General features: G+C 56.0%; 3 protein-coding genes across 3 annotated transcripts in view; 2 read left to right on the forward strand and 1 right to left on the reverse strand.

The window, feature by feature from the left end:
* LOC147092901 (serine/threonine-protein kinase MRCK alpha-like) overlaps nucleotides 1-2,108 on the forward strand; it is a 144,262-nt gene extending 142,154 nt beyond the window's left edge. Inside the window, 1 exon segment of the mRNA XM_085975705.1 lies at nucleotides 1,011-2,108. Coding sequence (XP_085831831.1) covers nucleotides 1,011-1,034 — 24 coding nt within the window. The 3' untranslated portion in view covers nucleotides 1,035-2,108.
* Nucleotides 1-26,918, forward strand: part of LOC147092902 (N-acetyllactosaminide beta-1,3-N-acetylglucosaminyltransferase 2) — a 56,088-nt gene that overhangs the window by 7,269 nt on the left and 21,901 nt on the right. The window lies entirely within an intron of this gene.
* Nucleotides 3,981-26,033, reverse strand: LOC147092903 (uncharacterized). The gene is made up of 7 exons (XM_085976197.1): nucleotides 25,803-26,033; nucleotides 23,380-23,501; nucleotides 21,821-22,696; nucleotides 15,594-15,761; nucleotides 7,320-7,419; nucleotides 5,742-5,881; nucleotides 3,981-4,189 (listed from the first exon to the last, which is right to left on the reverse strand). The coding sequence occupies exons 1-7, from the start codon at nucleotides 26,016-26,018 to the stop codon at nucleotides 4,048-4,050; spliced, it is 1,764 nt and encodes a 587-aa protein (XP_085832323.1). The 5' UTR covers nucleotides 26,019-26,033; the 3' UTR covers nucleotides 3,981-4,047.

Raw genomic sequence — 26,918 nt, forward strand, 5'->3', positions numbered from 1 at the left:
TGCCTCGCTCTGTCCGTGTGTCTGTCTCTCTCTGTCCGTGTGTCTGCCTCGCTCTGTCCGTGTGTCTGTCTCTCTCTGTCCGTGTGTCTGTCTCTCTCTGTCCGTGTGTCTGTCTCTCTCTGTCCGTGTGTCTGTCTCTCTCTGTCCGTGTGCCTGCCTCGCTCTGTCCGTGTGTCTGCCTCGCTCTGTCCGTGTGTCTGTCTCTCTCTGTCCGTGTGTCTGCCTCGCTCTGTCCGTGTGTCTGTCTCTCTCTGTCCGTGTGTCTGCCTCGCTCTGTCCGTGTGTCTGTCTCTCTCTGTCCGTGTGTCTGCCTCGCTCTGTCCGTGTGTCTGTCTCTCTCTGTCCGTGTGTCTGCCTCGCTCTGTCCGTGTGTCTGTCTCTCTCTGTCCGTGTGTCTGCCTCGCTCTGTCCGTGTGTCTGTCTCTCTCTGTCCGTGTGTCTGCCTCGCTCTGTCCGTGTGTCTGTCTCTCTCTGTCCGTGTGTCTGCCTCGTTCTGTCCGTGTGTCTGTCTCTCTCTGTCCGTGTGTCTGCCTCGCTCTGTCCGTGTGTCTGTCTCTCTCTGTCCGTGTGTCTGCCTCGCTCTGTCCGTGTGTCTGTCTCTCTCTGTCCGTGTGTCTGCCTCGCTCTGTCCGTGTGTCTGTCTCTCTCTGTCCGTGTGTCTGCCTCGCTCTGTCCGTGTGTCTGTCTCTCTCTGTCCGTGTGTCTGTCTCTCTCTGTCTGCTGTCTCTCTCTGTCCGTGTGTCTGCCTCGCTCTGTCCGTGTGTCTGTCTCTCTCTGTCCGTGTGTCTGCCTCGCTCTGTCCGTGTGTCTGCCTCGCTCTGTCCGTGTGTCTGCCTCGCTCTGTCCGTGTGTCTGCCTCGCTCTGTCCGTGTGTCTGCCTCGCTCTGTCCGTGTGTCTGCTTCGCTCTGTCCGTGTCTGTCTCGCTATGTCCGTGTGTCTCTCTCTCTTGCTGTGTGTCTCTCCACTCCCCTCTCTGCCATATTTCTAACGAGGAATCTCTTCCCCGCAGGATTTTAACCCCACTCATCTCTGAGACTCGGCCTGCTCCAGTTCCAGCAGCATCTGCCCTCGAGGTGTGGGGACCCCTGAACGCTGCCGGTATGCGATGCCTTCGCACACCTCCCCCCGGACTCGCTGCAGGGACCCTCCCCGGCTCCCCATCCCTCTGACGGTGCTCTTGCTGTCAATCCCTGGGACAAATGCCTCTGCTTCCTCAACACCGACTGAAAGCTTGTTTCTGGAATGATCTGCACCCCCCTTGGCAGTGACGCTGAGACCTGCTGTTGGCTCCGTCTCTCTTTAACTTGTGGAGGTCTGCCGATATCGCCCTTGAGGACCGGTTCCTGCCCTGACCTTATTCATACCCGTGAGAGAGTGCGTGGACAGAAATCGCCCAGGATCGCTCGCAAGCACTGGGTCAAGGGTCACGTTCCCAATTGACGCCTTACTTGATGGTCGTTCTTGGCCATACTGCAGCAAGGGATGATGGGACGGGGGGGTGTATCTCACATTGATGGGAGGGGGGTCTGTGGCTGTGATCACACACACTCACACTCACACGTCACACACAGTGATGGGGCGGGGGTCTATATCTGTGATTCCCCCACACACACGGTGATGAAGGGTGGGGTTGGGGTCTGTATGTGCCCTTGCTGTTCTATATATTTCTCTATATGGTCCCGACACCCCCACACTGGTTCAAGATGGACCATCAGTGCCCTGAGGTTTAAGGTAGTGTGAGGGGAGCGGGTAACTGAGTGAGTCGCCTCTTGATTACCTTGTTACTGTAATAACCAGGCATGCCTTGCCCCCCTCTGTATAGTTAGTGGGGTAACTAACTGACGCCAGTGCCTCGTGCAGTCTCTGCTGAAACCCGCCCACCCTCCCCGATTGTCGGGGGGGGGGTGGTGGGTGAGTGCAGGACGCGGCAGGGAGAGGCCATGACCTGGATCGGTAGCGTTGACCCCGTGGGCGCGTTCGTTCGGGATAACCGCCTCCCGACTGCTGCCGCTCCGGCCCTTGAGACGCCCGCAGCGGGCTTTCGGGCTTTCACCCCTCGTCGAGTGGGGTCACCGCGCGCCTGATCTCCACCATCACACCCCACCACCCACCCACCACCCACCCTTCCATTCTACAGCAGCCTGAACACTTTGGATCGGCTGGCTCTTCGACCATGGGAGTCATCGCGGCCCAGGCCATCCGCGCTCGCGCAAACGATCCCACGCTGATCAGGGGCAGGGCCCCTGTTGACATTTCTTTTTCCACCCCTCCCGAACCCGGGGTGGGGGGGGCAACTGCTGTACTAACCCTAAGCGCTAGCCCAGGCTGAGGATCGGGCAGCGCGCGGCCCAAGTCCCACACGGGGAGCTGCGTTCATAACCATGGCCCTGCCAGTGCCGTGCCGCAGGCTATGTGCTTTTGAAGGCTGAGGCCCAGGCTCCTCCTCAAACCCGTCCCCCCGTCCTAAAAGTCGGTGAAGCGCTCTGTGTTCAGTGTTCCTGAGGCGCGGAGTATGTTGGTGTTTCTACGTCTGTTTTAATATAAATATCGCTACAGTGATGAGGGGAGTCTCGGCCTCCCTTTTATTTCTCTCCGTTCTTTCACCTCTGACGTAGATCAAGGAAGAACGACATCCTAGAGACAGAGGAGTAGATTTTCCCGAACCTGTCGGGAAGAAGGCGGGACTTCAACTTTCGGGTTTTTGACCCGCCTACATCGACGTCCGGCCAATCCGCGCGATTTTCCCTTGATTGACCTTGTTAAGCCTGCCCGGCGAGCTCAGCAGGCCAATTAAGGGCCACCCGGCAACAGGTGACGTCACAGATTGCCATTTCATCTGTCAAGAGTTCTTGACAGATGAAATATCAGTGCTTCACAGCTGTTTGAAGCTGTCAAACACTGACAGTCTGAGTTTTAACATGAGTCCTTCTGCACAGACTCAGTTAGAACTCTCACCAGCACTCAAAGCTGAAGGCTGTCACTTTTCACAGATTGCAGCCATTCAGCTTTAAGTTCTGGCTGAGTGATGGGCTCCTGACGGCTACAGGAAGAAAGGCTGTGAAGGTAAGTACAGGTAAGTAAAAGTTCTTTACACACTTCAGACACACCAAACACACTTACCTTTGCACTCATGCACCCATCACTCACCTGAGCACCGACATCGCGACCCCTCCAACTCCTTCAACCCGACGGCCCGCCTGCTCAACCTGGCGTGGTTTGGAGCCGTCGGGAAACCCACACGAAACCCCTCAAAATAGGGATTAGGCTAAAAACTGCCTGTTAACTACCTGTTAACAGGCAGTTAATTGGCACTAATCCCGTCCCGCCTGGTTTCGGCGGGTCCCGCCGCCCCTGAAAGTTGCGTGAGGCGGGGTTTTGGGCGGGATGGTGTCGGGACCCCCAAATTCAGGACTCCCCCCCACCCCCCCGCACACGCCTGAAACCCCGCCCAACGGCTCGGGGAAAATCGGGGCCATAGAGTTATACAGCACAGAAAGAGGTCCTTCGGCCCATCGTGTCTGCGCCGGCCATCAATCCCGTCTATTCTAATCCCATTTTCCAGCACTTGGTCCGTAGCCTTGTATGCTATGGCGTTTCAAGTGTTCATCTAAATGCTTCTTGAATGTTGTGAGGGTTTCTGCCTCGACCACCCTTTCAGGCAGTGAGTTCCAGATTCCAACCACCCTCTGGGTGAAAAAGTTTTTTCTCAAATCCCCTCTAAACCTCCTGCCCCTTACCTTGAAACTGTGCCCCCTGGTTATTGACCCCTCTACTAAGGGGAAAAGTTCCTTTCTATCTACCCTATCTATGCCCATCATTTTGTACACCTCAATCAGGTCCCCCCTCAGCCTTCTCTGCTCTAAGGAAAACAACCCCAGCCTGTCCAGTCTCTCTTCATAGCTGAAACACTCCAGCCCAGGTAACATCCCGGTGAATCTCCTCTGCGGCTGCCGTTTGACACAACTCGCCGACTCGGCACTGATTTCTTTAAACAGGCTTTATTATTGCAGCCAGTCAGTTCTCTCTCTTACTTTCTCCTCTCTCTCTCACCAGTAAGTGGCCGGGCCTCTGGTGGCACTGTTCGTGCAATCGCACCCTTGTTCGCACTGGCAGGCGGCGGTGTTCGGAGGATCCTCGCACGCAGAGTGACGCTGGTGCTCGGCGAGGCTCGGCGCGCACACCCCTTCCCTGCGGGGACAGAGGCACCCAGTCACACGGCAGCAAGAATCGCCTACTCGCGTTTTATTCTTCTCCCACAGTCCAGGGGGCTTGTCTGCGTGGGTTCACCCACCCCAAACCCGGTGTGGGAGTGAGCCCCACACACCAGAGCAGGAAAGGCCCAGGCTCCATCCCCGGCCTGTGCTGAGTGAGCTGATTACACCCAGGGACAAAATGTTTGAGCCTCAGTGACCACCCGGGTTAGGAACAGGGGAGAATCAGCCAGGGTTCCTGCTCCTGATCACTGCCCAGTGACCCCCCTGGGTTAGAGAGAGGGGAGAATCAGCCAGGGTTCCTGCTCCTGATCACTGCCCAGTGACCCCCCTGGGTTAGAGAGAGGGGAGAATCAGCCAGGGTTCCTGCTCCTGATCACTGCCCAGTGACCCCTGGGTTAGAGAGAGGGGAGAATCAGCCAGGGTTCCTGCTCCTGATCATTGCCCAGTGACCCCCTGGGTTAGGGAGAGGGGAGAATCAGCCAGGGTTCCTGCTCCTGATCACTGCCCAGTGACCCCCCGGGTTAGAGAGAGGGGAGATTCAGCCAGGGTTCCTGCTCCTGATCACTGCCCAGTGACCCCCTGGGTTAGAGAGAGTGGAGAATCAGCCAGGGTTCCTGCTCCTGATCACTGCCCAGTGACCCCCTGGGTTAGGGAGAGGAGAGAATCAGCCAGGGTTCCTGCTCCTGATCACTGCCCAGTGATCCCTGGGTTAGGGAGAGGAGAATCAGCCAGGGTTCCTGCTCCTGATCACTGCCCAGTGACCCCTGGGTTAGAGAGAGGGGAGAATCAGCCAGGGTTCCTGCTCCTGATCACTGCCCAGTGACCCCCTGGGTTAGGGAGAAGAGAATCAGCCAGGGTTCCTGCTCCTGATCACTGCCCAGTGACTCCCTGGGTTAGAGAGAGGGGAGAATCAGCCAGGGTTCCTGCTCCTGATCACTGCCCAGTGACCCCTGGGTTAGGGAGAGGGGAGAATCAGCCAGGGTTCCTGCTCCTGATCACTGCCCAGTGACCCCTGGGTTAGGGAGAGGGGAGAATCAGCCAGGGTTCCTGCTCCTGATCACTGCCCAGTGACCCCCTGGGTTAGGGAGAAGAGAATCAGCCAGGGTTCCTGCTCCTGATCACTGCCCAGTGATCCCTGGGTTAGGGAGAGGGGAGAATCAGCCAGGGTTCCTGCTCCTGATCACTGCCCAGTGACCCCTGGGTTAGAGAGAGGGGGAGAATCAGCCAGGGTCCTGCTCCTGATCACTGCCCAGTGACCCCTGGGTTAGGAGAGGAGAATCAGCCAGGGTTCCTGCTCCTGATTACTGCCCAGTGACCCCCTGCTGAAATGTTACACACTGGGGAATGCCGGGGCGAGGCTATGATGCCCCGCACAGTCGAATAGCCTGCCAACACACCCTGAGCTCAAACATGCAGAATGGGTGAGGCGAGTGCTCGGGGAGAACCGGTCTCCTCGATGGAGTCAGGCACCGGCGGAGAGGGGGAGGGAAGGAACTAAATGGCGGCGGGGGGCCATTCCCACTCACCAGTCGTCGGTCTCGAGCTCGATGAGTTGGATCTCTCCCTTGCAGCCCTCGGTGCCGAGCCTGCACACCAGCTCCTCGTCCAAGTGCAGCTTCTGCAGGACCTTGGCGAACAGGCGGTTGATGCTTCCTCGGACGTTGTTCTGCGGGAGGGGCAGAGGGGCGGCGGGGAAGAAGAGAGAGAAAGAACATCTCTGTTGGAATCATTCCTTCTCCTTTTTAACAACAGATTCCAAAAACTAGAGACAGCAAATAATCTTGACAATGAACTAAATTCGTTACCGTTGCACCGTGAGACTACATACGGCAGCCCTACATCTAGATACTCACGTGGAAGGGACTCCCCAGGAATTGCGAGCCATAATCTATCCATGTTTGAAAACAATGTCTGATTCTTGCCGAGGGTAACTTTGCTGGGTGTTTTATTATCCCTTATTGGGCATGCAATGATACGGGGGGTGCGGTCGGGTGGGGACCACATGTCCTGGGCAGTATCTTGGGGCAGTAGCCTGGTCAACATCTGGGTCAATATCCTGCCACACTGGCCTCTCGGCCACCTCTGATTCCCATCTTTGCTCTTCCCGAACTCTGGCTTTTGTCCTGGGCTGCCGTCGTGAGCAGAATGATGAGATCTGCCAGTGTACGGGTCAAACCGATTCTGATTTACCCGCGTGGTTTAACCATAATGGCGTTCTGTATTAGAATAACCTAAAAACCTATCTATAGAAAGACTTGCAATGCTTTAGCACCTTTCACGACCACCAGACGGCGCCAAGCGTTTACAGTGAAGTACTTTTTGAAGTGTGGTCTCTGTTGTAATGTAGGAAACACGGCAGCCAATTTGCGCACAGCAAGCTCCCACAAACAGCAATGTGATAAATGACCAGATCATCTGTTTTAGTGATGTTGATTGAGGGATAAATATTGACCCCAGGACACCGGGGAGAACTCCCCCTGCTCTACTTCCAATAGTGGCCGTGGAATCTTTTATGTCCACCTGAGAGGGCAGATGGGGCCTCGGCTTAATGTCTCATCCGAAAGACGGCACTTCGCTCCCTCAGTACCGCCCCTCCGAGAGTGCGGCGCTCCCTCAGTACTGCACTGGGAGTGTCAGCCTAGCTTTATGTGCTCAAGTCCCTGGAGTGGGACTCGAACCCACAACCTTCTGACTCAGAGGCGAGTGTGCTAGCCACTGAGCCATCGTCTGAGTAACAATCCTGCTCGCTAAACCCTCCCTCCCCGACACTCGGGAGGGGGTGCGGCCTCACGGGTACCTTGCCCAATGGGCCATTCTTAGCGTGTGAGCCCCGACGGTGCGGGTCACAAGCATATTCGACCAGCAGAGGCATCGCAGCCCGTCCTCACCCTTTCTAGCGGGGAGTGGGAGGGGTGTCACTGGGCAGCGATCGGGAGCAGGTTCCCTTCCCTGAGCACTGAGGATAATTGCAGCTTCCCCCCCTGCCCTTACTCAGCACAGGCCGGAGATGGGGCCTGGGCCCTTTCCTGCGCTGTGTGTTGGGGGCTCAGCAGCACGCAGACACCCAGTGGCGATCGTGGTGGCTGTTTCCAGTGGCCGCTCACCTGTAGGACTTGTTCGAAGAGAAACGGCGCCCGGGCCACTCGCTCCTTCATCTCCTTCAGCTCCTCCTGGTATTGGGCGGCCTGCTCGCAGTTGTATTTCCTGCACAGCACGAGGAAGAGAAGAGCAGAGAGAGAGAGAGAGAGAGAGATTACCGCTTGCGGTTACAGAGCCTCCAGAAAGGTGGCCCTGGTCGCTTTATAACTGGAGGCTGGTCTTTGCACAGGGTCCCCGGGAGGGTGTCAGTATTTACAGTGTGTCCCCGGGAGTGTCTCAGTATTTACAGGGGGTCCCCGGGAGTGTGTCAGTATTTACAGGGGGTCCCGGGGAGTGTGTCAGTATTTACAGGGGGTCTCCGGGAGGGTGTCAGTATTTACAGGGGGTCCCGGGAGTGTGTCAGTATTTACAGGGGGTCTCCGGGAGTGTGTCAGTATTTACAGGGGGTCCCCGGGAGGGTGTCAGTATTTACAGGGGGTCCCCGGGAGGGTGTCAGTATTTACAGGGGGTCCCGGGAGTGTGTCAGTATTTACAGGGGGTCCCCGGGAGTGTGTCAGTATTTACAGGGGGTCTCCGGGAGGGTGTCAGTATTTACAGGGGGTCCCCGGGAGGGTGTCAGTATTTACAGGGGGTCCCCGGGAGGGTGTCAGTATTTACAGGGGGTCCCGGGAGTGTGTCAGTATTTACAGGGGGTCCCGGGAGTGTGTCAGTATTTACAGGGGGTCTCCGGGAGGGTGTCAGTATTTACAGGGGGTCCCCGGGAGTGTGTCAGTATTTACAGGGGGTCCCGGGAGGGTGTCAGTATTTACAGGGGGTCCCGGGAGTGTGTCAGTATTTACAGGGGGTCCCGGGAGTGTGTCAGTATTTACAGGGGGTCCCGGGAGGGTGTCAGTATTTACAGGGGGTCTCCGGGAGGGTGTCAGTATTTACAGGGGGTCCCGGGAGTGTGTCAGTATTTACAGGGGGTCCCGGGAGTGTGTCAGTATTTACAGGGGGTCCCCGGGAGGGTGTCAGTATTTACAGGGGGTCCCCGGGAGGGTGTCAGTATTTACAGGGGGTCCCCGGGAGGGTGTCAGTATTTACAGGGGGTCCCCGGGAGTGTGTCAGTATTTACAGGGGGTCCCCGGGAGTGTGTCAGTATTTACAGGGGGTCCCGGGAGTGTGTCAGTATTTACAGGGGGTCTCCGGGAGGGTGTCAGTATTTACAGGGGGTCTCCGCGAGTGTGCCAGTATTTACAGGGGGTCCCGGGGAGTGTGTCAGTATTTACAGGGGGTCCCGGGGAGTGTGTCAGTATTTACAGGGGGTCCCCGGGAGGGTGTCAGCATTTACAGGGGGTCCCCGGGAGGGTGTCAGCATTTACAGGGGGTCCCCGGGAGGGTGTCAGCATTTACAGGGGGTCCCCGGGAGGGTGTCAGCATTTACAGGGGGTCCCCGGGAGTGCGTCAGTATTTACAGGGGGTCCCCGGGAGGGTGTCAGCATTTACAGGGGGTCCCCGGGAGTGCGTCAGTATTTACAGGGGGTCCCCGGGAGTGCGTCAGTATTTACAGGGGGTCCCCGGGAGTGCGTCAGTATTTACAGGGGGTCCCCGGGAGTGCGTCAGTATTTACAGGGGGTCCCCGGGAGTGCGTCAGTATTTACAGGGGGTCCCCGGGAGTGCGTCAGTATTTACAGGGGGTCCCCGGGAGTGCGTCAGTATTTACAGGGGTCCCCGGGAGTGTGTCAGTATTTACAGGGGGTCCCCGGGAGTGTGTCAGTATTTACAGGGGGTCCCGGGGAGTGTGTCAGTATTTACAGGGGGTCCCCGGGAGAGTCTCTGTATTTACAGGGGGTCCCCGGGAGTGCGTCAGTATTTACAGTCGGTCCCCGGGAGTGTGTCAGTATTTACAGGGTGTCCCCGGGGAGTGTGTTAGTATTTGCAAGAGGTCCCCGGGAGTGTCAGTATTTACAGGGGGTTCCGGGGAGTGTGTCAGTATTTACAGGGGGTCCCCGGGAGTGTGTCAGTATTTACAGGGGGTCCCCGGGAGTGTGTCAGTATTTACAGGGGGTCCTCGGGAGTATCAGTATTTACAGGGTGTCCCCGGGAGTGTCAGTATTTACAGGGGGTCCCCGGGTGTGTCATTATTTACAGCGGGTCCCCGGGAGTGTGTCAGTATTTACAGGGGGTGCTGGGGAAGATGTCAGTATTTACAGGGGGTCCCAGGGAGTGTGTCAGTATTTACAGGGGGTCCTCGGGAGTATCAGTATTTACAGGGTGTCCCCGGGAGTGTCAGTATTTACAGGGGGTCCCCGGGTGTGTCATTATTTACAGCGGGTCCCCGGGAGTGTGTCAGTATTTACAGGGGGTCCTCGGGAGTATCAGTATTTACAGGATGTCCCCGGGAGTGTCAGTATTTACAGGGGGTCCCCGGGTGTGTCATTATTTACAGCGGGTCCCCGGGAGTGTGTCAGTATTTACAGGGGGTGCTGGGGAAGATGTCAGTATTTACAGGGGGTCCCAAGGAGTGTGTCAGTATTTACAGGGGACCCTCTGGAGTAAGTCAATTATTACAGGGGACCCAGGATGTGTGCCCCACCTCACTGACACACTCCCGGGGACCCCCTGTAAATATTGACACACTCCTGGGGACCTCCTGTAAATACAGACACACTCCCCGGGACCCCCTGTAAATACTGACACACTCCCTGGGACCTCCTATAAATACTGACACACTCACGGGGACCCCCTGTAAATACAGACACACTCCCGGGGACCCCCTGTAAATATTGACACACTCCCGGGGACACCCCCTGTAAATACTGACACACTCCCGGGACCCCCTGTAAATACAGACACACTCCCGGGGACTCCCTGTAAATACTGACACACTTCCTGGGACCTCCTGTAAATACTGACACACTCCCCGGGGACCCCCTGTAAATACTGACACAATCCCGGGGACCTCCTGTAAATACTGACACACTCCCGGAACCCCCTGTAAATACTGACACACTCCCGGAGACCCCCTGTAAATACTGACACAATCCCGGGGATCCCCTGTAAATACTGACACACTCCCCGGGATCCACCCTCTCCCCGTCTCACTGTAGCGGGGATTCCCCTCTCCCGGTCTCACTGTAGTGGGGATTCCCCCCTCTCCCGGTCTCACACTAGTGGGGATTCCCCCCTCTCCCGGTCTCACTGTAGCGGGGATTCCCCCCTCTCCCGGTCTCACTGTAGTGGGGATTCCCCTCTCCCTGTCTCACTGTAGTGGGGATTCCCCCTCTCCCGGTCTCACTGTAGTGGGGATTCCCCCCTCTCCCGGTCTCACTGTAGCGGGGATTTCCCCCCTCTCCCGGTCTCACACTAGTGGGGATTCCCCCCTCTCCCGGTCTCACTGTAGCGGGGATTCCCCCCTCTCCCGGTCTCACTGTAGTGGGGATTCCCCTCTCCCTGTCTCACTGTAGCGGGGATTCCCCCCTCTCCCGGTCTCACTGCAGTGGGGATTCCCCCTCTCCCGGTCTCACTGTAGTGGGGATTCCCCCTCTCCCGGTCTCACTGTAGCGGGGATTCCCGCTCTCCCGGTCTCACTGTAGCGGGGATTCCCCCCTCTCCCGGTCTCACTGTAGTGGGGATTCCCCTCTCCCTGTCTCACTGTAGCGGGGATTCCCCCTCTCCCGGTCTCACTGTAGCGGGGATTCCCCCCTCTCCCGGTCTCACTGTAGTGGGGATTCCCCCTCTCCCGGTCTCACTGTAGCGGGGATTCCCCCCTCTCCCGGTCTCACTGTAGTGGGGATTCCCCCCTCTCCCGGTCTCACTGTAGCGGGGATTCCCCCCTCTCCCGGTCTCACTGTAGTGGGGATTCCCCCCTCTCCCGGTCTCACTGTAGTGGGGATTCCCCCTCTCCCGGTCTCACTGTAGTGGGGATTCCCCCTCTCCCGGTCTCCCTGTAGCGGGGATTCCCCCTCTCCCGGTCTCACTGTAGTGGGGATTCCCCCCTCTCCCGGTCTCACTGTAGTGGGGATTCCCCCCTCTCCCGGTCTCACTGTAGTGGGGATTCCCCCTCTCCCGGTCTCACTGTAGTGGGGATTCCCCCTCTCCCGGTCTCACTGTAGCGGGGATTCCCCCCTCTCCCGGTCTCACTGTAGTGGGGATTCCCCCCTCTCCCGTCTCACTGTAGTGGGGATTCCCCCCTCTCCCGGTCTCACTGTAGTGGGGATTCCCCCCTCTCCCCGTCTCACTGTAGCGGGGATTCCCCCCTCTCCCGGTCTCACTGTAGCGGGGATTCCCCCCTCTCCCGGTCTCACTGTAGTGGGGATTCCCCCCTCTCCCGGTCTCACTGTAGGGGGGATTCCCCCCTCTCCCGGTCTCACTGTAGCGGGGATTCCCCCCTCTCCCGGTCTCACTGTAGCGGGGATTCCCCCCTCTCCCGGTCTCACTGTAGCGGGGATTCCCCCCTCTCCCGGTCTCACTGTAGCGGGGATTCCCCCCTCTCCCGGTCTCACTGTAGCGGGGATTCCCCCCTCTCCCGGTCTCACTGTAGCGGGGATTCCCCCTCTCCCGGTCTCACTGTAGCGGGGATTCCCCCCTCTCCCGGTCTCACTGTAGTGGGGATTCCCCCCTCTCCTGTCTCACTGTAGCGGGGATTCCCCCCTCTCCCGGTCTCACTGTAGTGGGGATTCCCCCCTCTCCCGGTCTCACTGTAGCGGGGATTCCCCCTCTCCCGGTCTCACTGTAGCGGGGATTCCCCCTCTCCTGGTCTCACTGTAGCGGGGATTCCCCCTCTCCCGGTCTCACTGAAGCGGGGATTCCCCCCTCTCCCGGTCTCACTGTAGTGGGGATTCCCCCCTCTCCCCGGTCTTACTGTAGTGGGGATTCCCCCCTCTCCCGGTCTCACTGTAGTGGGGATTCCCCCCTATCCCCGTCTCACTGTAGCGGGGATTCCCCCCTCTCCCGGTCTCACTGTAGCGGGGATTCCCCCCTCTCCCGGTCTCACTGTAGCGGGGATTCCCCCCTCTCCCGGTCTCACTGTAGTGGGGATTCCCCCCTCTCCCGGTCTCACTGTAGCGGGGATTCCCCCCTCTCCCGGTCTCACTGTAGCGGGGATTCCCCCCTCTCCCGGTCTCACTGTAGCGGGGATTCCCCCCTCTCCCGGTCTCACTGTAGCGGGGATTCCCCCCTCTCCCGGTCTCACTGTAGCGGGGATTCCCGCTCTCCCGGTCTCACTGTAGCGGGGATTCCCCCCTCTCCCGGTCTCACTGTAGCGGGGATTCCCCCCTCTCCCGGTCTCACTGTAGTGGGGATTCCCCCCTCTCCCGGTCTCACTGTAGCGGGGATTCCCCCCTCTCCCGGTCTCACTGTAGTGGGGATTCCCCCCTCTCCCGGTCTCACTGTAGTGGGGATTCCCCCCTCTCCCGGTCTCACTGTAGTGGGGATTCCCCCCTCTCCCGGTCTCACTGTAGTGGGGATTCCCCCTCTCCCGGTCTCACTGTAGTGGGGATTCCCCCCTCTCCCGGTCTCACTGTAGTGGGGATTCCCCCCTCTCCCGGTCTCACTGTAGCGGGGATTCCCCTCTCCCTGTCTCACTGTAGCGGGGATTCCCCCCTCTCCCGGTCTCACTGTTGCGGGGATTCCCCCTCTCCCGGTCTCACTGTAGTGGGGATTCCCCCTCTCCCGGTCTCACTGTAGTGGGGATTCCCCCCTCTCCCGGTCTCACTGTCGTGGGGATTCCCCCCTCTCCCGGTCTCACTGTAGTGGGGATTCCCCCTCTCCCGGTCTCACTGTAGTGGGGATTCCCCCTCTCCCGGTCTCACTGTAGTGGGGATTCCCCCCTCTCCCGGTCTCACTGTGGTGGGGATTCCCCCTCTCCCGGTCTCACTGTAGCGGGGATTCCCCCCTCTCCCGGTCTCACTGTAGCGGGGATTCCCCCCTCTCCCGGTCTCACTGTAGCGGGGATTCCCCCCTCTCCCGGTCTCACTGTAGCGGGGATTCCCCCCTCTCCCGGTCTCACTGTAGCGGGGATTCCCCCCTCTCCCGGTCTCACTGTAGCGGGGATTCCCCCCTCTCCCGGTCTCACTGTAGTGGGGATTCCCCCCTCTTCCGGTCTCACTGTAATCGGGATTCCCGGTCTCACTGCAGTGGGGATTCCCCCCTCTCCCGGTCTCACTGTAGCGGGGATTCCCCCCTCTCCCGGTCTCACTGTAGCGGGGATTCCCCCCTCTCCCGGTCTCACTGTAGTGGGGATTCCCCCTCTCCCGGTCTCACTGTAGCGGGGATTCCCCCCTCTCCCGGTCTCACTGTAGTGGGGATTCCCCCCTCTCCCGGTCTCACTGTAGTGGGGATTCCCCCCTCTCCCGGTCTCACTGTAGCGGGGATTCCCCCCTCTCCCGGTCTCACTGTAGCGGGGATTCCCCCCTCTTCCGGTCTCACTGTAGCGGGGATTCCCCCCTCTCCCGGTCTCACTGTAGCGGGGATTCCCCCCTCTCCCGGTCTCACTGTAGTGGGGATTCCCCCTCTCCCGGTCTCACTGTAGTGGGGATTCCCCCCTCTCCCGGTCTCACTCTAGTGGGGATTCCCCCCTCTCCCGGTCTCACTGTCGTGGGGATTCCCCCTCTCCCGGTCTCACTGTAGTGGGGATTCCCCCCTCTCCCGGTCTCACTCTCGTGGGGATTCACCCCTCTCCCGGTCTCACTGTAGTGGGGATTCCCCCTCTCCTGGTCTCACTGTAGTGGGGATTCCCCCCTCTCCCGGTCTCACTGTAGTGGGGATTCCCCCCTCTCCCGGTCTCACTGTAGCGGGGATTCCCCTCTCCCTGTCTCACTGTAGCGGGGATTCCCCCTCTCCCGGTCTCACTGTAGTGGGGATTCCCCCCTCTCCCGGTCTCACTCTAGTGGGGATTCCCCCCTCTCCCGGTCTCACTGTAGTGGGGATTCCCCCTCTCCCGGTCTCACTGTAGTGGGGATTCCCCCCTCTCCTGTCTCACTGTAGCGGGGATTCCCCCCTCTCCCGGTCTCACTGTAGTGGGGATTCCCCCCTCTCCCGGTCTCACTGTAGTGGGGATTCCCCCCTCTCCCGGTCTCACTGTAGCGGGGATTCCCCCCTCTCCCGGTCTCACTGTAGCGGGGATTCCCCCCTCTCCCGGTCTCACTGTAGCGGGGATTCCCCCTCTCCCGGTCTCACTGTAGCGGGGATTCCCCCTCTCCCGGTCTCACTGTAGCGGGGATTCCCCCCTCTCCCGGTCTCACTGTAGTGGGGATTCCCCCCTCTCCCGGTCTCACTGTAGTGGGGATTCCCCCCTCTCCCGGTCTCACTGTAGTGGGGATTCCCCCCTCTCCCGGTCTCTCTGTAGTGGGGATTCCCCCTCTCCCGGTCTCACTGTAGTGGGGATTCCCCCCTCTCCCAGTCTCACTCTAGTGGGGATTCCCCCCTCTCCCGGTCTCACTGTAGTGGGGATTCCCCCTCTCCCGGTCTCACTGTAGTGGGGATTCCCCCCTCTCCCGGTCTCACTGTAGCGGGGATTCCCCCCTCTCCCGGTTTCACTGTAGTGGGGATTCCCCCTCTCCCGGTCTCACTGTAGTGGGGATTCCCCCCTCTCCCGGTCTCACTCTAGTGGGGATTCCCCCCTCTCCCGGTCTCACTGTAGTGGGGATTCCCCCTCTCCCGGTCTCACTGTCGTGGGGATTCCCCCCTCTCCCGGTCTCACTGTAGTGGGGATTCCCCCCTCTCCCGGTCTCACTGTAGCGGGGATTCCCCCCTCTCCCGGTCTCACTGTAGTGGGGATTCTCCCTCTCCCGGTCTCACTGTAGCGGGGATTCCCCCCTCTCCCGGTCTCACTGTAGTGGGGATTCCCCCCTCTCCCGGTCTCACTGTAGCGGGGATTCCCCCCTCTCCCGGTCTCACTCTAGTGGGGATTCCCCCCTCTCCCGGTCTCACTGTAGTGGGGATTCCCCCTCTCCCGGTCTCACTGTAGTGGGGATTCCCCCCTCTCCCGGTCTCACTCTCGTGGGGATTCCCCCCTCTCCCGGTCTCACTGTAGTGGGGATTCCCCCCTCTCCCGGTCTCACTGTAGCGGGGATTCCCCCCTCTTCCGGTCTCACTGTAGCGGGGATTCCCCCCTCTCCCGGTCTCACTGTAGCGGGGATTCCCCCCTCTCCCGGTCTCACTGTAGTGGGGATTCCCCCCTCTTCTGGTCTCACTGTAATCGGGATTCCCCCTCTCCCAGCTGCGGCCTGTTGCTGGGACCTGCAGGAACCATGAAGTCCGTGTGCTAAAAGACAGGTCGGTGAAATATCAGCTCGTACCTGAAACTCTGCAGCCGTTTCCTGGCCTGCTTCTTCCTGCACTTCTCCATCTCAGAGACGGACATTCGAGCGGCGATCTGTCTCTCTGTCTCTCTCCTGTTCACCTTCACCGTCTCAAGTCTCTTGCGCTCCATCAATTCTTTCTTCTTTTTTTCCACAATGGTCTTTCTGCACGTAAACCCAAAGAGTTTAGAGAGTGTCAAACATAGAAACATAGAAGATAGGAGCAGGAGGAGGCCATTCGGCCCCTCGAGCCTGCTCCGCCATTCAATGAGATCATGGCTGATCATCCAAACTCAGTACCCTGTCCCTGCCTTCTCCCCATATCCCTTGATCCCTTTAGCCTTAAGAAATATATCCAACTCCTTCTTGAATATGTTTAATGAACTGGCCTCTACTGCCTTGTGTGGTAGAGAATTCCACTGGTTCACCACTCTCTGGGTGAAGAAATTCCTCCTCATCTCTGTCCTAAATGGCTTACCCCTTATCCTTAGACTGTGACCCCTGGTTCTGGACTCCCCCGCCATCGGGAACATCCTTCCTGCATCTAGTCTGTCTAGTCCTGTTAGAATTTTATGTTTAAATAAGATCCCCTCTCATTCTTCTAAACTCCAGCGAGTATAAGCCCAATCGACCTAATCCCTCCTCATACGTCATTCCTGCCATCCCAGGTATCAGCCTGGTGAATCTTCGCTGCACTTCTTCCATGGCAAGAACATCCTTCCTCAGATAAGGCAACCAAAACTGCACACAATACTCAAGATGTGGCCTCACCAAGGCCCTGTACAACTGCAGCAAGACATCCTTGTTCCTGTACTCGAATCCTCTCGCTCCCACTCAGTTCGCCCCACCATTGGCAGCTGTGCCTTCAGCCGCCTATGACATAGTATTTACAGCACAGAAACAGGCCATTCGGCCCAACTGCTCCGTGCCGGTGTTTATGCTCCACTCGAGCCTCCTCCCGCCCCTCTTCATCTCACCCTTTCAACATAACCTTCTATTCCTTTCTCCCTCATGTGTTTATCTAACTTCCCCTTAAACACATCAATACTATTCGCTTCAACCACTCCCTGTGGTGGCGAGTTCCACATTCTCCCCACTCTCTGGGTAAAGAAGTTTCTCCTGAATTCCCGATTGGATTTATTAGTGACTACCTAAACCTCTCTGCCTTGCTACCTCCCTCTCCTCTATAAAAACCACCTCTTTCACCCCTCCTGATATTTAATCTTTCACTGGACACCCATTTTTCCCTTGCGCCTCTGTGAAGCACCTTGGGACACACTTCTACGTTGAAGGCGCTCCATAAACACGAGTTCAAACAATCACACGGCAAGATGGATGAGGCTGACTGTGAGTTCTGGACTGCGGGCGAGGGACTGGACAGAGCACAGACCCTCTGCCCTTGAGGGAGGCAGAGCCGACGAGTGGATGTGCTGTATTTGGACTTTCAGAAGGCTTTCGATAAGGTCCCGCATAAGAGATTAGCGTGTAAAGTTAAGGCACATGGGATTGGGGGCAAGGTATTGACTTGGATAGAGAACTGGTTGGCAGACAGAAAGCAAAGAGTTGGAATAAACGGGTCTTTTTCCGAGTGGCAGACAGTGACTAGTGGGGTACCGCAGGGATCGGTGCTAGGGCCCCAGCTATTCACAATATATATTAATGATCTAGACAAGGGAACTAGATGTAATATCTCCAAGTTTGCAGACGACACAAAGCTGGGTGGGCGTGTGTGCTGTGAGGAGGATGCAGAGAAACTCCAGTATGATTTGGACAGGTTGGGTGATTGGGTAGAAACATGGCAGATGCAGTATAATGTGGATAAATGCGAGGTTATCCACTTTGGTGTCAAAAACAGGAAGGCAGATTATTATCTGAATGGCAATAGATTGGGAGAAGGGGAAGTGCAACGAGACCTGGGTGTCCTTGTGCACCAGTTGCTGAAGGTAAGCATGCAGGTGCAGCAGGCGGTTAAGAAGGCAGATGGTATGTTGGCCTTCGTAGCGAGAGGGTTCGAGTACAGGAGCAAGGATGTCTTGCTGCAGTTGTACAGGGCCTTGGTGAGACCACACCTTGAGTATTGTGTGCAGTTTTGGTCGCCTTATCTGAGGAAGGATGTTCTTGCCATGGAAGGAGTTCAGCGAAGATTCACCAGGCTGATACCTGGGATGGCAGGAATGATGTATGAGGAGAGATTGGGTCGATTGGGCTTATACTCGCTGGAGTTTAGAAGAATGAGAGGGGATCTCATTGAAACTTATAAAATTCTAACAGGCCTAGACAGACTAGATGCAGGAAGGATGTTCCCGATGGTCGGGGAGTCCAGAACCAGGGGTCACAGTCTAAGGATAAGGGGTAAGCCATTTAGGACTGAGATGAGGAGGAATTTCTTCACCCAGAGAGTGGTGAACCTGTGGAATTCTCTACCACACAGGGCAGTTGAGGCCAATTCATTAAATATATTCAAGAAAGAGTTGGATATATTTCTTAAGGCTAAAGGGATCAAGGGGTATGGAGAGAAGGCAGGGACAGGGTACTGAATTTGGATGATCAGCCATGATCTCATTGAATGGCGGAGCAGGCTCGAGGGGCCGAATGGCCTACTGCTCCTATCTTCTATGTAAAAGTGTAGCAAGTTCAAAGCCAGATCTTGGTATAAGGCCGGGTGCATCAGGGCTGTCAGGTTTAACTCGCTGGAGGGCCTTAGAAAGAAGGAACGAACTAGCGCCTTTCACAATCTCGGGGCGTCCCAAAGCCCTTTACAGCCAATGAAGCACTTCTGAAATGGCGCAATGTAATTGCATAGAAACATAGAAGATAGGAGCAGGAGTAGGCCATTCGGCCCCTCGAGCCTGCTCCGCCATTTAATGAGATCATGGCTGATCATCCAAACTCAGTACCCTGTCCCTGCCTTCTCCCCATATCCCTTGATCCCTTTAGCCTTAAGAAATATATCTAACTCCTTCTTGAATATATTTAATGAATTGGCCTCTACTGCCTTCTGTGGTAGAGAATTCCACAGGTTCACCACTCTCTGGGTGAAGAAATTCCTCCTCATTTCTGTCCTAAAAATGTCCTTAGACTGTGACCCCTGGTTCTGGACTCCCCGACCATCAGGAACATCCTTCCTGCATCTAGTCTGTGCAGTCCTGTCAGAATTTTATAAGTTTCAATGAGATCCCCTCTCATTCTTCTAAACTCCAGCGAGTACAAGCCCAATTGATCCAATCTCTCCTCATACGTCATTCCTGCCATCCCAGGTATCAGCCTGGTGAATCTTCGCTGAACTCCTTCCATGGCAAGAACATCCTTCCTCAGATAAGGTGACCAAAACTGCACACAATACTCAAGGTGTGGTCTCACCAAGGCCCTGTACAACTGCAGCAAGACATCCTTGCTCCTGTACTCGAACCCTCTCGCTACGAAGGCCAACATACCATTTGCCTTCTTAACCGCCGGCTGCACCTGCATGCTTACCTTCAGTGACAGGTGCACAAGGACACCCAGGTCTCGTTGCACTTCCCCTTCTCCCAATCTATTGCCATTCAGATAATAATCTGCCTTCCTGTTTTTGCCACCAAAGTGGATAACCTCGCATTTATCCATGTTATATTGCATCTGCCATGCTTCTGCCCAATCACCCAACCTGTCCAAATCATCCTGGAGTTTCTCGGCATCCTCCTCACAGCACACACGCCCACCCAGCTTTGTCTCGTCTGCAAATTTGGAGATATTACATCTAGTTCCCTCGTCTAGATCATTTATATATATTGTGAATAGCTGGGGTCCAAGGACCGATCCCTGCGGTACCCCACTAGTCACTGCCTGCCACTCGGAAAAAGACCCGTTTATTCCAACTCTTTGCTTTCTGTCTGCCAACCAGTTCTCTATCCAAGTCGATACCTTGCCCCCAATCCCATGTGCCTTAACTTTACACGCTAATCTCTTATGCGGGACCTTATCGAAAGCCTTCTGAAAGTCCAAATACACCACATCCACTGGTTCTCCCTTATCTATTTTACCAGTTACATCCTCAAAAAATTCCAGTAGATTAGTCGAGCACGATTTACCTTTTGTAAATCCATGTTGACTTTGTCCGATCCTGTCACTGTTTTCCAAGTGCTCTGCTATTACATCTTTTATAATGGACTCTAGCATTTTCCCCACTACCGATGTCAGGCTTACCGGTCTGTAATTTCCGGTTTTCTCTATCACCTTTTTTGAATAGTGGGGTAACATTAGCTACCCTCCAATCCATGGGTACTGTTCCAGATTCCATCGAATGTTGGAAGATGATCAGCAATGCATCTACTATTTCTAGGGCCACTTCCTTAAGTACCCTAGGATGTAGATTATCAGGCCCTGGGGATTTATCGGCCTTCAATCCCATCAATATCCCCAACACCATTTCCCTACAAATACTGATTTCTTTCAGTTCCTCCCTTTCATCAGACCCTATGTTCCCCGACATCTCTGGGAGGTTATTTGTGTCCTCCTTTGTGAAGACAGAGCTAAAATATGTATTTAATTGGTCTGCCATTTCTTTGTTCCCCATTATAAATTCTCCTGATTCTGACTGCAAGGGACCTACGCTTGACTTCACCAATCTTTTTCTTTTCACATATCTATAAAAGCTTTTACAGTCAGTTTTTATGTTCCCTGCAAGCTTACTCTCATATTCTATTTTCCCTTTCTTAAGATGGAGTTGATGAGGAGCCGGGGCTCGGTTAAAGCCTGGGCCGAGGCACCCGGAGGTCTGGTGCAGCAGGGCGCTCTCTCTTGGCTTCGGCTCGCGGGATGGGAAGGGTGTGGGCTGATCGAAGGCACCGACGGTTCTCGGGAGGGGGCGGGGGGAAACGAGAGTTTAGAAGAATGAGAGGTGATCTCATTGAAATGTATAAGATTCTGAGGGGGGGTGGGGATTGATAGGGTAGATGCTGAGAGGATGTTTCCACAGGCTGGGAGTCTAGAACCAGGGGGTCACAGTCTCGGAATAAGGGGTTGGCCATTTCGGACTCAGATGAGGAGGAATTTCTTCACTCGGAGGGTGGTGAATCTTTGGAATTCTCTACCCCAGAGGACTGTGGAGGTTCAGACCGAGATCAATAGATTTTTGAATATTGAGGGAATCCAGGGATATGGGGATCCGGCGGGAAAGTGGAGATGAGGTAGAAGATCAGCCACGATCTCATTGAATGGCGGAGCAGGCGCGAGGGGCCGAATGACCGACTCCTGCTCCTAATTCTTTTATGTTCGCTCAGATCTGAAAACTCTCGGGGGGCGGTCGAGTCTCCGGGAATTGATGACTAATTTCCGGGACGCTGAGGCGAGCGTGGACCATGGGAGGAGGCCGCTTGGCCCATCGTAACCCTGCCGGTTCTCTGACAGAGCGATCCAACGAAGGGCCGAGCACCCCGCACCCGCCCCCCCCCCCCCCCCCTGCACATTTCTCCTTTTCAACCATTTCCAAAAAAATGGGGTGTGATTAATATAATAAATGGTTTGGGGGGGGGGGGAAATAAAAGGTAAGTATAAAAATGTTGGACAGGGAAGCTTCATCACCATCTCCAAATAGTGGAGGGAAGGCGGGGCGCTGGGGTCATTGACGTTCGGAGCGACCAATGGCAAGAGTGCACCGATGAGTGACACGTGAGGCGGACCAATAGCAAGAGGTTTTCCGGTGCTCGGCCAATGATGGGAGTGTGGGGGTGGGGATACTTGACACACAGGGCGAACCAATGGCATAAGCGCTTTGGGCTGATTGACGTAACGGGCCGACCAATGATGGGCGGGTAGGGGGTGGGGATACTGGAGGGCGAACCAATGCCATAAGCGGTTTCGAGTGATTGACGTAGCGCGTCAACAATGATTGGAGGGTAGGGGGCGGGAGTGATGCGCGGAGTGGCCCGACCAATGGCAAGCGGGTTTTGGGGTGATTGACGTACCAGGCGGACCAATGGCTAAAGCGTTGCGATCTGATTGACGTATGGCGCCGTCCAATGACGGGAGGGTAGAGGGGCGGGTACGCTTGACGTCCGTTGCGGACCAATAACGAGAGCGTTGGAGGGTGATTGACGGACGGTGCCGACCATTTGGCGGGACGGGTGCGTGTGATTGACGCGCCGACCAACCAACGGGCGTTGGGGAGGAGGGACAAACTCCCGGAATACGTCGAGGCAAGGTTGGCAAGGGGCAGCGCCGAGGACCGCGGTGGGAATTTCTCTTACCTGATGAGTTCGTGGCGTTGCTCCACCAGCTTGGTCACCTTCAGCTGCTGCTGGCCGGCCTTCCTCTGAGGCCGGGGGCCGCCGCAGCCATCGCCGCCCGAGCCCGGCGGAGTCTCCAGCGCCAAGAAGCGGCGGTCGGCGGCCGCCGGTCTGATTGGCCAGTTGGTTGCCGTGGCGACCGGCCCGCCGTTGCCAGGCGGCGTGGCCGAGCGGACCGCGCCTGCGCGCTGCGCCCGGCCAGGCTGGTCCACTCTCCCCCGCTCGGCTGGGTGCCGCCGGCTTTTGGCCCAACCCTCCGGCCTCTGGCCGCCTCCCGCCGCCGCCTGGGGGACGCGGGGGAGGGAGGCGCGACGTAGTGTCCGAGCCGGGCGGCAGGCCCCAGGGCTCTGGGAGGACCGCGGCCTGCCTCCCCGCTGCTGCTGTCGGCTGCGATCCCCCCGCTCCGCTGACGGGGTGATTTGGAACAGTCCGCCGGCCTTGACCTTTGACCCGCTGCTTGGCTCCGCCTCGGACGCCACCTGCAGTAACCCCGGCTTCCTGCGGGGGGCGTAGCGATCGACTGAAAATCCCTCCCACATCCAGGGCAGCCCTTTGCCCCTGCCCTGGGGGCATGACCCTTGCTCCTTGGCCCTGCCCAGTGGGCATGACCCTTGTTCCTTGCCCTGCGGGCGCGACCCTTGATCTTCGCCCCTGTCCTGCGGGCCTGACCCTCGATCTTCGACCATGCCCAGTGGGCATGACCCTTGCTCCTTGCCCTGCGGGCACGACCCTCGATCTTCGCCCCTGCCCTGCGGGCACGTCCCATCGACTGGGGTCGCCAAGCCAGGAAGCATTTGAGGACATTCCGGTCTCGAATCCCAGGCCCGTTTGCACGGCCTTTCCCAAAAAAATGCAAAAAAAAGGAGTCGGATCAATGCGGGGTGAGATACAAACTGTCCCATCAAACACTCCCAGGGCACGGATTAGATACAGAGTAAAGCTGCCTCTACACTGTCCCATCAAGCACTCCTAGGGCAGGTACAGCATGTGTTAGATACAGAGTGAAGCACCCTCTACACTGTCCCATCAAACACTCCCAGGGCAGGTACAGCACGGGTTAGATACAGAGTAAAGCTCCCTCTACACTGTCCCATCAAACACTCCCAGGGCAGGTACAGCACGGGTTAGATACAGAGTAAATCTCCCTCTACACTGTCCCATCAAACACTCCCAGGGCAGGTACAGCACGGGTTAGATACAGAGTAAAGCTCCCTCTACACTGTCCCCATCAAACACTCCCAGGGCAGGTACAGCACAGGTTAGATACAGAGTAAAGCTCCCTCTACACTGTCCCATCAAACACTCCCAGGGCAGGTACAGCACGGGGTTAGATACAGAGTAAAGCTCCCTCTACACTGTCCCATCAAACACTCCCAGGGCAGGTACAGCACGGGTTAGATACAGAGTAAAGCTCCCTCTACACTGTCCCATTTTGTTCTCCCTGAGCTGGTATGTTAGAATGTTAGTTCTGCCCTCCCCTAACACTGTGATTGAACCCTCCTTTCCACCTATTTACTTACTGGTGATGGCTGGTTATCTCTGCCTCTTCACGACTTCTGTGGACGCAACATTCATCACTGCCTGGATTCTCACTGGCCACTGGCGTTAGAATGAAGTTGATTTCCTCATCCTCCCCAGTAGACTATGAAGAGATGGACAGTAACAAATGGGGCCATGTGTCCCAGGTACTGCACGGGTTAGATACGAACGATATATGCCATTAAAGAAGATGTGTATCCCACAAACAAGGTGATATCAGAGAAATTTACGGCACAGAAGGAGGCCATTCGGCCCATCGTGTCTGTGCCGGCTGAAAAAGAGCTCTCCAGCCTAATCCCACTTTCCAGCTCTTGGGCCGTAGCCCTGTAGGTTACATCACTTCAAGTGCAGATCCAAATACTTGTTAAATGTGATGAGGGTCTCTGCCTCTCCCACCCTTTCAGGCAGTGAGTTCCAGACCCCCACCACCCTCTGGGTGAAAAAAGTTCTCAACTCCCCTCTAATCCTTCTCCCAATTACTTTAAATCCATGCCACTGGTTATTGAGCTCTCTGCGAAGGGAAATAGGTCCTTCCTAGCCACTCGACCTAGATTTTCAAAAGGCCTTCGATAAGGAACCCCATAATAGACTGATGAACAAGGTCAGAGAGTGCGGAGTCAGGGGACAAGTAGCAGAATGGATTGCTGGCTGGCTTCAGGACAGAAAGCAGAGAGTAGGGGTAAAGGGCAGCTATTCACAGTGGCAGAAGGTGGGTAGTGGTGTTCCACAAGGATCAGTGCTGGGACCACTGCCGGTCACAATTTACATGAACGATTTAGACTTTGGAATCAAAAACACAATTTCTAAATTTAGCGGACACCAAATTGGGGGGGATAGTCAATACTGAGGAGAACTGCAACAAATTACAGGAGGACATTAATAAACTTGCAGAATGGGCATGTAATTGGCAAATGAATTTCAACACAGATAAATGTGAGGTATTACATTTTGGTAGGAAAAATAAGGAGGTCACTTATTACTTTGAAAATAAGAATCTAAATGGGGTCGAAGAGCAGAGGGATCTGGGAGAACAAATACACAAATCACTAAAGGTAGTGACACAGGTTAACAAGGCCATAAAAAAAGCAAACCAAGCACTAGGGTTTATTTCTAGAGGGACAGAATTGAAAAGTAGGGAAGTTATGCTAAACCTGTATCGAACCTTGGTTAGACCACACTTGGAGTACTGTGTACAGTTCTGGTCGCCATATTATAAAAAGGATATAAGCAAAGGATACCAGGCTGATACCTGGGATGGCAGGAATGATGTATGAGGAGAGATTGGGTCGATTGGGCTTGTACTCGCTGGAGTTTAGAAGAATGAGAGGGGATCTCGTTGAAACTTATAAAATTCTAACAGGACTGGACAGACTAGATGCAGGAAGGATGTTCCCGATGGCCGGGGAGTCCAGAACCAGGGGTCACAGTCTAAGGATAAGGGGTAAGCCATTTAGGACAGAGATGAGGAGGAATTTCTTCACCCAGAGAGTGGTGAACCTGTGGAATTCTCTACCACAGAAGGCAGTAGAGGCCAATTCATTAAATATATTCAAGAAGGAGTTAGATATATTTTTTAAGGCTAAAGGGATCAAGGGATATGGGGAGAAGGCAGGGACAGGGTACGGAGTTTGGATGATCAGCCATGATCTCATTGAATGGCGGAACAGGCTCGAGGGGCCGAATGGCCTACTCCTGCTCCGATCTTCTATGTTTCTATGATATAGAGGCACTGGAGAGGGTGCAGAGAAGATTTACAAGGATGATACCAGAAATGCGAGGGTCTACATATCAGGAAAGGATGAACAGGCTGGGTCTCTTTCTAGAAAATAGAAGGCTGAGGGGTGACCTAATAGAGGTCTTTAAAAAAAATGAGGAAAGGTTTTGATAGAGTGGATACAGAGAGAGTGTTTCCACATGTGGGGAAGAGCATAACTAGAGGCCATCAATATAAGATAGTCACCAAGAAATCCAATCGGGAATTCAGGAGAAACTTCTTCACCCAGAGAGTGGGGAGAATGTGGAACTCGCTACCACAGGGAGTGGTTGAGGCGAATAGCAGAGATGCATTTAAGGGGAAGCTGGACAAGCGTATGAGGGAGAAGGGAATACAGGTTTATGCTGATAGGGTGAGATGCGGAAAGACGGGAGGAGGTTCGAGTGGAGCATAATCGCCGGCATGCACTGGTTGGGCCGAATGGCCTCTTTCTGTGTCATGTATCCTATGTAATATCCATTAATTAACAAGGAGATATCCCACTAAAAGGTCATGTATCCCATTAATAGGGCCATGTATGTGGTGCCCCTCTCTGTTTCCTGCCTGGTTGGTGCCGGCTCCCCTGGGGAGGAGGGAGAGGGCGTTTCCCGGCTGGTTAAATCCAGTGGTGGGGTCCCAGCTAAAACTCACCTGCAAGGCGACCTCAAACATGGATTCCAGATAGCGCATCAGCTCGGCGTGCAGGGACGCCAGGGTGGGGGTCCGGGGGCCGCGCCCGGCCTTGCCCCAGGCGCCCGGGCAGGAGCTGGTGCTGGGGTGGGGGCAGTGCTTGGGCGTGGGCATGCTCCTGGGGCTGGGCTTCACGCAATGGTTCATGAACACCGCCTGCCTATGTGGCCACCACATGCTGGGCTGGGAAGCTGTAACTCACAATGAGAGCGTTGCCCGGCCACAGTTACCCGGGCAACTGCCACCCGCAGCCAATGAGCGGCGCCGCCTCATTTGTTACATCACGGGCTTTTCTTAAAGGGGCCGTCTCACTCTTATTAAAGAGCCTTTACAAATCGGCTGGCTTTAATTCCCAGGGCAGTGTCTGCACATGTGTCAGGGTTCATTTTTGCAAGTGTGTTTGCGATTATAAAGTTCAGCTAAAGGAATTTAATCCGACTCCAAATGATTCTGTTTTGACATTTGAAAGTGAAAAATATTTGACTATTATTTGTATCGTGATCTCCCTGAGTTTTACTTCTGAGTTCCTTTCTAATAGGTGGTGGGAGGTTTTATACATGGGGAAAAGTTCAGTAACCAGCTACTTTTTACAGTTTTAATCCAATCATGGCTCAGTGGGTATCTCTCTCTCTCGCTCTCGTCTCTGAGTCAGAAGGTCGTGGGTTCGAGTTCCACGCCAGAGATTTGAGCACAAAAATCTAGGCTGACACTCCCAGTGACAGTATTGAGGGAGCGCCGCACTGTCGGAGGGACAGTACTGAGGGAGCGCCGCACTGTCGGAGGGGCGGTACTGAGGGAGCGCTGCACTGTCGGAGGGGCAGTACTGAGGGAGCGCCGCACTGTGGGAGGGGGCAGTACTGAGGGAGCGCCGCACTGTCGGAGGGGCAGTACTGAGGGAGCGCCGCACTGTGGGAGGGGGCAGTACTGAGGGAGCGCCGTACTGTCGGAGGGGCGGTACTGAGGGGGCGCCGCACTGTCGGAGGGGCGGTACTGAGGGAGCGCCGCACTGTCGGAGGGGCGGTACTGAGGGAGCGCCGCACTGTCGGAGGGGCGGTACTGAGGGAGTGTCGGAGGGGC

Source organism: Somniosus microcephalus, unplaced genomic scaffold, assembly GCF_052327205.1.
Source record: "Somniosus microcephalus isolate GS21.2 unplaced genomic scaffold, FLI_Smic_1.0 unresolved_chr2, whole genome shotgun sequence".
NCBI lineage: Eukaryota > Metazoa > Chordata > Chondrichthyes > Squaliformes > Somniosidae > Somniosus > Somniosus microcephalus.

Excerpts from the sequence above, each read along its gene's own strand:
- LOC147092903 (XM_085976197.1), bottom strand. The coding sequence starts at position 26,018 with ATGTGGTGGCCACATAGGCAGGCGGTGTTCATGAACCATTGCGTGAAG. Across the intron at positions 7,420-15,593 it reads AAACGGCTGCAGAGTTTCAG|GAAATACAACTGCGAGCAGG; the intron begins GTACGAGCTGAT and ends CGTGCTGTGCAG. Across the intron at positions 5,882-7,319 it reads TCTTCGAACAAGTCCTACAG|AACAACGTCCGAGGAAGCAT; the intron begins GTGAGCGGCCAC and ends CCCCTCCCGCAG.